General features: G+C 50.7%; 1 protein-coding gene across 4 annotated transcripts; it reads left to right on the forward strand.

The window, feature by feature from the left end:
- The first annotated feature begins 1,029 nt into the window (after window positions 1-1,029).
- AEN (apoptosis enhancing nuclease) lies at window positions 1,030-8,773 on the forward strand. 4 transcript variants are annotated; one of them, XM_080914087.1, is made up of 4 exons: window positions 1,030-1,141; window positions 3,284-3,880; window positions 6,478-6,678; window positions 7,557-8,773. In XM_080914087.1, exons 2-4 carry the CDS (start codon window positions 3,344-3,346, stop codon window positions 7,824-7,826), a joined length of 1,008 nt encoding a protein of 335 aa, XP_080770213.1. In that variant the 5' UTR covers window positions 1,030-1,141; window positions 3,284-3,343; the 3' UTR covers window positions 7,827-8,773. The 4 variants fall into 4 exon arrangements, with proteins under 4 accessions (XP_080770213.1, XP_080770216.1, XP_080770214.1 ...); XM_080914090.1 differs by having other exon boundaries at window positions 1,065-1,141; window positions 3,394-3,880; window positions 7,557-8,772; XM_080914088.1 differs by lacking the exon at window positions 1,030-1,141 and adding an exon at window positions 1,180-1,365.
- Window positions 8,774-8,985: the final 212 nt, after the last annotated feature.

Consider the following 8,985-nt stretch of genomic DNA (forward strand, 5'->3'; position numbering starts at 1 on the left):
CTCTCTCCTCTGCTGGCTATCTTGGAACTTGCTCTGTAGACCAGGCTGGCCTGGAATTCAGAGATCTACCTGCGTCTACCTAAATGCTGGGATTAAAGGCGTGCGCAACCATGCCCAGCTGCATCAGCTTTCTAAGAGGGTTCAGGGATCAAATTCAAGTTCATTCACCTTTTTACCCCCTGAGTCAGCTTTCCCACTCCTTTTAAAAAACTTTTCATAGGGAAATGAGTATATGAGTATATATTACTAAGGAATACTTAAGATGGGTATGGTGGCAAAACGCTGCAATCCCAGCACTAGGATGTCAGAGGCAAGAGGATTAGTTCCAGTTCATTCTCAGCCACACAGAAAACAGGAGGACATTATGTGAACTTGACACTGGGGAGAAAAAAAAGAAAAGAAAACGAGACAGCTTGGGCTACAGGAGATCTTATATCGAAAAACAAAAACAAAAGATAAACAAAAACCCAGATTAAATAAATATTGAAAAAGCAATGCAGGGCTGGGGAGACAGTTCAGTGGTTAAGAGCACTGACTGCTCTTCCAAAGGTCCTGAGTTCAAATCCCAGCATCACAAGGTGGCTCACAACCATCTGTAATGGGATCTGACATCCTCTCTGGCATGTCTGAAGACAGCTACAGTGTATTCATATAAATAAAATAAATAAATCTTTTAAAGAAATTTTAAAAAGGAAAAAGTAGTGCAGAGGAAGCAAACCTGTTTTTTTTTCCCCAAGTTTTACGAATACTGCATTATTTCACCGGGTACTCAGATCCCCCAAGGCTGGAGGGGTTACTGTTCCTTCTAGGCATATCCTTGTGGCCTTAAGTCTTTGAAGGCTGACATTCACAAGGCGTCTGGTCAGAAGCCGAACGGTCCATTCAGCTTTTTACTGACCTCCTAAACACCGCCCTCTCCCGGCACAGACCACGCCCTTCTTCTTCGGTAGCCCCATCCCTTCTGGCTGGCACGCTTCCTCGAGGAGAAGCAGGATCAACCAATAAGAAGAGGCCTTGGGCGGGCGCTACGCCCCAGCGAACCAATAGACAGGCAGCCGAAGCGGGGCTTGTCTGGGCAAGCTGCTGCCGGTGCCGGCAAGGGTTCCACGTGAAGGCCTGGAACGTGCGACCGGGTCTTCAGGTGAGCTAGGGGACAGGCACAGGAGTCCCGGACCCCAGTTCCTGTCGCCAGACGCACGTGCCTCTCGGGACGGGGTGGAGTGCAGCCAGGCCCGAGCGCGACCTCACGCGGTTCCTCCGGACGCCGAGCCGGTGGGCCTCAGGGGACAGCGCGGACGTTGAGCGTCCATTACACTCCTCAGCTGGTGAGGAGCGGGCTGTCCCATACTTTTTTTTTTTAGTCTGGTAAGCTTTTGGGTAGTGTCGGGGACCTTATTGCGCCAGCCTTTCTCAAGCCGGGTGATTATCACAAACGTGACTTGAAGGGTGGGGTCTCGGGTCCTGTCCCCAAACTTTGCCTTCTACCCAGGGTGGTTGATGGTTAAGGGACAGTGACTTTCTGATGTCATATGGTTATTTCGTGCTAGAACCGGGTCTAGACAGGCTACTGACAGACCTGGTCTACCAGCATGGCAAGTGGGGCCCTTATGCCAGTGACGATTCTGGCTTTGCAGTTTCTTTGGAGCCTTCTCATCTGTAATCTTCTTGGGTCTCACAAAAAGGCCAAGTGCCAGCCATCCTGACCAGAGTTAAGATGTGGAATATTTGTACGTGGCCTTCCTGAAAAGTCTGTGTCCTCAGAATACTTCTCTCCAGCTAAACTGGGCATTGTTCAGGGCTGCAGACTGTGGAAGTGTTCTCTTGATAATTGTTGGTTCTGAGATGTCCACAGGTTCAGGGACTATAAGAAATGGCTGCTTTTATCTCTTCAGACAAATCCAAAAATACAGAAGCTTGTTCTCAAGGGAACCTAATTTTGGCTTCTTTAAAACCTTGCCGGCAGAGATAGGAAAGTCCATCCTCCTGCCCCCAATTCACCCCAAAAGTCTTTGATCAGCAGGGCTAGCACAGGTCTTCTAGGCCAGGTTTTCTCCCTTTGCTGGGCTAAGGCAGATTGAGGTTCCGGATTTGTCAGTTGTGAGATGTGGTTTGTGGAAATGAGGAAGTTGCTGACAACCTCTTTTTAAAGGAGGGGGTACTACCTGGAGAGCTAATGAGCAAGCTGAGAGTGGTTGAGTCGCCACAGGTCACTGAGCCTCCCCTGGCCTCCTTATACACATGCTCACCAACACTGTTCTTTCCTCCTTTCCTACTGCTGCTTACCCCTGTGTCTTAGTTAGGGTTTTACTGCTGTCAGCAGACACCATGACCAAGGCTACTCTTATAAGGACAACATTTAATTAGGGCTGCCTTACAGGTTCAAAGGTTCAGTCTATTATCATCAAGGTAGGAACATGGTAGTGCCCAGGCAGATGTGGGGCTCAAGTTGCTGAGAGTTCTACACCTTCATCCAAAGGCAGACGGAAGACTAGCTTCCAGGCAGCTAGGATGAGGGTCTTAAAGCCCAGGCCCACTGTGACATACAAGGCCACACCTCCCAATAGTGCCACTCCCTGGGCCAAGCCTATGCAAACATCAACCCCTGTAATATTGCTGGCCTCCTAGTCTGACCTCATCCTCTGATGAGGTAATTGTGATGTCCCCTGGAGTCCTCCAGTGACTCAGCATCCTTCATTCCATCCCACCTGTCTCCACGCCCCCCTTGCAACCTAGCTGTTCACTGGCTGCACCAAGTTCTTAGCTCTGTGCCTGTCAGGTTTCTCTTTTCTGGACACTCCCCCAGCCTGGGCTTGGTGGCCAATCCTGCAGCATCTCCTCTTGCCAGGCTCTCCCCAACTCGTGCTTCTTCCTGGTGATTGCCCAGGTTCTTGAGTTCCCTTCCTATTAGTCCTGTGGTCTGTGGTTAGGAAGACCTTGAGCTCTGTAGTGCCTTCCAGGCCTGCCACTGAGAGGCCCAGCTTGGGCTTCTGAAGCAAGTCTACTATGAGAGAGGGACAGCAAGCACAGTGGGGCTACTCACCTTCTGGGCCTCCTTCTCTATACAGTAAGGGTAACGATGGTACTTTGTGGTGTCGGTGGGAGGTGGAATATGCTTGTTGTAACACTTGCTGAAGGGATTCTCAGGAGGCGTGGATGGCATGTGCAGTGTTTGAGTGCAGTTCTTGGTAGAGGTGTCTGAGTTTCAGTCAGGTGCTTGGGGATGAGAGGCAGGGCATCCTGGCTTCCTCCCCCCAGCCCCTCTTCCTATGTGCTCTCTCTTCAGCACACTGCCTGGTTGGCAGACAGCCTCCAGAGCTTCTACCCCTGCCTGTGAGCTGCTGGCATGGTGCCAGGGGAAGTCGCTGAGTCTTCTCAGTGTCCATCTCTCACCAGCCTGAATGCCAAGGATGTGGTTCGGAGAAGACACAAGAGGAGAAGCCGGCAGCACGAACGGTTCATGGCCCGCAAGGCCTTGCTTCAGGAGCAGGAGCTGTTGAGCATGGTACCAGGGCCACCACTCTGCCCTCTGCCCTCCCCATCACAGACGCCAGCAGGCACAGAAGCTGCAGGCAACAGGAGGCAACGTCCCAAGGCCAAGTCTGGGAGCAACGGCCTGTGCAGCAAAAGGCCTGTCTCCAGAGAAGCCCCGAGGTCTGGGCCCAGCAAGTGTGTGGCCATTGACTGTGAGATGGTGGGTACAGGCCCCAAAGGGCGGGTGAGCGAGCTGGCCCGCTGCTCTGTGGTGAGTTACAGTGGTGATGTTCTCTATGACAAGTACATCCGGCCTGAAATGCCCATTGTGGACTATCGAACCCGCTGGAGTGGCATTACCCGCCAGCACATGCACAAGGCTATCCCCTTTCAGATGGCCCAGAAGGAGGTAAGGACCCTGGGTCTTCTTTGGCCTGAATGACAGTTGTTGGGAGAAGCCCTGGTGTTAGGCACATTTTGTGACTGGGGAGTGAAGGATCTTCAGAGGTCCCTGTAATTCTCCAAACATGCGGTTCCTTTTCCGGAGAATAGGTTAACATAAATCAGGTGCTGCTACTCTGAAGGGTTGCCAGCTGGGAGACGAGGGGCTGCTTGTAGGAAGGTCATATGACAGGGAAGGGCATGGTAACTTACAGAATGTTCAGAATTCATACACTGCCTACCGTCTTGTTCCATCTCCTTGTGGTTCTTCAGTGCTTGGAAAAATGACCAGTAGTTGGGATTCCCCTGTATATTAGGGTTTGGCTATAGGAAACAGCAGAAGCCATATAAATGGACTAAAAGCCTTGCCCCCTGGGTCTTCCATGAAGATCTGTTCCCCTAGATTTCTAGGGTTCTGCCATGGTTATCTAAAAATCATGGTTAAGCAAGTATGCCCTATAAATAGGCCTCAAGGTTAATTAGTCACCTGTGGGATAATAGCAACAGAACCATTCCTGCTGCTGGTAAGAGGAACCCTGAAAGGCTTGCAGTCCCGTCTTCAGGTCTCTGCCCCTGCTCATCTGTGTGCTGACTCCTGGCCCTCCGCACCTGCTTTATGCCACAGGGCTTTTTATAAGGAAATGGTGTTTAGGTACAACACTCAAAAGATTTGGTGCTGCCACAGAAAAGAGAGACCGAATGAAAACTGGCACTGTTTTTGCCTATGGTTGGGAAGGGCAATGATTACAGAAATCAGAGCCATGATGAGGAAAGGCCTGAGTTGGCTTGTGGAAGGAAGGGCAGGAGGACGCAGCGGTGGGAAGGGGAGCAGAGTTTCTGGATCTGACACTGTTTTAGACTGGTGTGGCTCAGCGCCCAGGCAAACGAAACAGTTGCCGGCAGATGGTGGAGATGTGTACTGTGTGCTCCAGGTTCTGTTTAGCTGTCAGCAGTTTCCTGCATTCGTGCAGCACTTAGTCGGGTGTAAATTACACAGAAACAAAAGGTGACATTCACTTTCTGAAATTGTGTCCTATCACAGTTGTATTGGAACAAATTCACTTTTTCAAAACAAGCATTAGAATAGAACTATTTAATGTCTCTGGGTTATTGGGATCAGGAAGGTTTGGAAAATATGATAAACCTCACCTTGTGATCCTTGTCATAGTGTGCTGGGTAGAACATAAGCCAAAGTCATTTAGGACCTAGAGTTGAGAAAATGCCCGCGCCAGACTGGCCAGATAGCAAGCTCGGATGAATTGTCTTGATGTGGGAGGGCCCAGATCACTGTGGGCAATGCTACCTCTGGGCTTGTGGTTCTGGTGCTATAAGAAAGCAGGCTGAGCAAGTCAGTAAGCGGTACTCTTCTGTGGCCTCCACATCAGCTCCTGCCTCCAGCTTCCTTCCCTGTTCGAGTTCTTTCCCTGAATTCCGTCAGTGATGGAGCTGAAAGATAAAACAAGCCCTTTCCTCACTAGTGGTCATGGTGTTTTACCACAGCAATGGAAACCCTAACTAAGACACATACCATATGCCCAAAGCATTGCTTTGGGAAGACTTGATCATGACTAGAAGCAGTAGGAAGATAAGTCGGTGGTGGGCCTTCCAATCCTGATCCCTCCAGTCCATGTTTGTGGTTGGTAGTAACCCCTGGAGTGGGCTCATTTTCTTTCTGCTCACTGAGGCTAGTGTGGAGTAGGTTTGGTCTCTTCCCCTCTTGTTGGCAGGTCAGGTATGAGACGAGGGCGACCCTGTCAGACATGTACAATCATCATATTCAGGCTATAAAACTGGGCTCCACACTAGTACAGGTAGGCTGCAGAAGGCCAGGCATTAGCAGGCTCTTACCCTGTTTCCTTGAGTGTGAGGAAGGCACTGGACAGGGAGGAGCAGGATGTGACCAGTCAGAGCTGCAGAGCAGGTTTAGAAGGGAGGAAGGAGGAGCCAGTTCCTTTAGTACCAACAAGGGCTTCTCCTTAACTCTTAACCAGCACCAGGCATGGTTCTGTTGGTTTCATTCAACGGGTCTTTATTGATCAGAAATAAGTTGGTTGGGAGACTGAGGGGGGAGGATTGATTTAAGTTCTAACCTGGATTATAGAGGGACCTTGTCTCAAAAGAACCAACAAACAAAAAAGAAAATCTGTACCTGCTGTGCCCTGGCTGAGCACCACGGGTCAAGTCAGTTGGAACTTATGGTGCAGGAAGGGAGAATAGAGTCCCAAGAGCTAAATGTGTAAAGTGTTTAAAAGCTAAATCCACACTTAGAAAGTTTGGATGGCTTGAAATAGGGACCAGGGCTTGTAGGTAGATGATGATCATGGGAGTCCTTTCACACACACAGACACACATTGACCCTCACAGTTGTTCCCTGGAATGGTGCAGATAGTATTCCTTTTGCAGCTGCTAAGAAGAGTCTGTATTTAAACTTGGGGAATCTTGGTTGCCTGGGCTTGTGAACTCTCCCCTCCCTTTCCCACTGCTGCTTTCCCCTGGGGGTGGGGTGGGGCCATGAGCTCAGGTGTGTTCCTGTCTGACAGTGGGGCCTCCCCTTTTCACTCTCAGATACTTAAGCTGTTGAAGGGCAAGGTGGTGGTGGGGCATGCACTGCACAATGACTTCCAGGCCCTGAAGTACGTCCACCCTCGAGCCCAGATCCGGGATACTACTTATGTCCCAAACCTGCTCAGCCAACCCAGCTCCCTCACCCGAGCTCGGGTCTCTCTTAAGGACCTGGCCCTGAACCTGCTGCACAAGAAAATCCAGGTATGTGGAGGGAGGCTCATCTGACTTCCATAACTGCTGAGTTGTAGCTAGCACTGTGGTCTGCCGCTTGCATCAGGCAGTGCTGCTGTGAAATCCCCAGCGAGAGTCAATGCCCAGACCCTGTATCCCCACAGGATGCACTGACTCCCCAGCTCTAGGGCTCAGACTAGGGCCTGTGACTGCTCTGTGCCCTGTGTGCATCTGTCTACTCGTCTCCACCAGGGATTTTATTATATCTTATTGTTGTTGTTTGTTTTTTAAGACAGGGTTTCTCTGTGTAGCCCTGGCTGTCCTGGAACTCACTCTGTAGACCAGACTGGGCTCCACTTCAGAGGACTGCCTGCCTCTGCCTCCTGGGTTTGGGATTGAAGGCATGTGCCACTGCTCCGCTTCAGGAATTTATTTTTAACGTGTGTAGGTGTTTGGCCTGCATTTACCTTTGTGCATACATGCATGGTGCATTCTTAGGGATCCAGAAGAGGATCTGGAACTGGGGTTACAGACAGTTTGTGAGCTGCCTTGTAGGTACTGGGAATTGAACCTGGGTCCTGGGGAAGAGCAGCCAGTGTTCTTAACTATAGTGTGTTCTCTCCAGACCAACATAAAGGAAGGGTTATTTTGGTTCATGGTTTTATAGGGTCCGTGTGCTTACGCAGGTCAAAGACCCTGCCTGGCCATGTGTTTCCTTAGGCTGAGACCCACCTCAGTACCTTTCAAGATAGCACTGTCAGCTGGAGAACAGGCCTGCAACACACAGGCCTTTGGAGTAGACTGTATCAAAATCCTAACAGCCTTCATCCAGAGATAAGTGCTCTTGACCCTCAGTGGTCAGGCCCATTCACCATGTAGTGATGTTTTTTTTTTGCTCCTGTCCACAGGTAGGACACAAGGGACACTCATCTGTGGAAGATGCTATGACAGCCATGGAGCTGTACCAGCTGGTGGAGGTGCAGTGGGAACAGCAAGTGGCCAGCACTGCCAAGGCCCATCCTGAGGATGGGGGCCCTGACAGCAGCACCGATGTGGAGCAGTACATGGATGACCAGTACTGGCCTGATGACCTAGCGCAGAGCACTGGGGAGAGACAAGGGGGCCAGCATAGACGGGAGGAAGAGGAAGGGCAGGGAGCCAGGAGTGCGCCTCCCTAGTCACACAGGGTAGGAGGTAACCGTGTGGTAACCAGGATCAGCATTCTGAGGCAGTGTGGGTCAGGACTCCTTTGTGGGTTGAACAACCCTTTCACAGGGGTCGTCTAAAACTATCAGAAGACACAGGTATTTACATTATGATTCATAACTAGCAAAATTACAGTTATTAAATAGCAACAAATAATTTTATTTGCAGGGGGGGGTCTCCCCAGCATGAGGAACTGTACTAAAGGAACATTAGGAAGGTTGAGAACCACTGTGGGCAAGGGCTCAGGTCTCACCATCATCTGACAAGAGTTTGGTCATTCTTGCCACTCGGCATGGAGACATTAGACAAGCCTGACTGAGCCTGTGTCCCCTATGTAAAGCGGGGAGAGTGGTGGAAGCTACCTCATGGGGTGTGTAAGCACTTTGAGTGTGTCCTAGTGATGAATAGTGCATGGGTTCTGTCCAGGCCTGATTTCTGAGCGGCTCAGGCGAACTCTTTCACTTGGCTTTTCCATCAGATGAGGTGGGGGCCAAGGCAAGGGTGTTGCAGGGGAGTTCAGAGGTCTCTGCAGGTCTTGCTGCCAGCTTCTGTCTCCACATCAGCCTCCTGACACTGCATTTGGGATAGTGACAACGGTCCTCCAGGCAGGGTCAGAATGGAAGGGACACTACCAGTGGTGACACTTCCCACTGGCCACTGAGGTCCTGATTGCAGAAAGTTTTAGTCATGGATTATCTGCTGGCTCCTCCCTGCCAGGGAAAGGGAGCTGGCCAAATCCTCATCACCACTTCTGGCTTGGCGCCAGGGGTAAGCTCTTGTTTCCTTAAAAAGCAGCAGCTTGTGCCAGCCCTGATGCTGGGCAGTAGCATGTGTGGGTTGAAGGGTGGGGGAACTTTGGCTGGGAGAAGTGTACTGTGAGAAATCAGCTTGCTCGTGCTACCAGACTGTTCGTACAGGAATAAAGTGCAACTGGAAAAGTGGGTGAACTGGTCATTTCTGGATGCTCAAGGTGGGCTGAAGGGTGTTTGAGGGCTGGGAAGGCCTAGGTCTCTGAGCTTTGCTAGATGCTGGTTTGGAGACGTCTTTCAAGATGGTACACATTAGCTCGACAGCAGTTTCCGACTTCAGTTGGAGTTGGCTATTACACAGCACACTGTTTGATTTGGTCTC

Source organism: Micromys minutus (assembly GCF_963924665.1).
Source record: "Micromys minutus genome assembly, chromosome: 3".
NCBI lineage: Eukaryota > Metazoa > Chordata > Mammalia > Rodentia > Muridae > Micromys > Micromys minutus.

Excerpts from the sequence above, each read along its gene's own strand:
- AEN (XM_080914087.1), top strand. The coding sequence starts at position 3,344 with ATGGTGCCAGGGGAAGTCGCTGAGTCTTCTCAGTGTCCATCTCTCACC. Across the intron at positions 3,881-6,477 it reads TTCAGATGGCCCAGAAGGAG|ATACTTAAGCTGTTGAAGGG; the intron begins GTAAGGACCCTG and ends TTTCACTCTCAG. Across the intron at positions 6,679-7,556 it reads TGCTGCACAAGAAAATCCAG|GTAGGACACAAGGGACACTC; the intron begins GTATGTGGAGGG and ends TCCTGTCCACAG.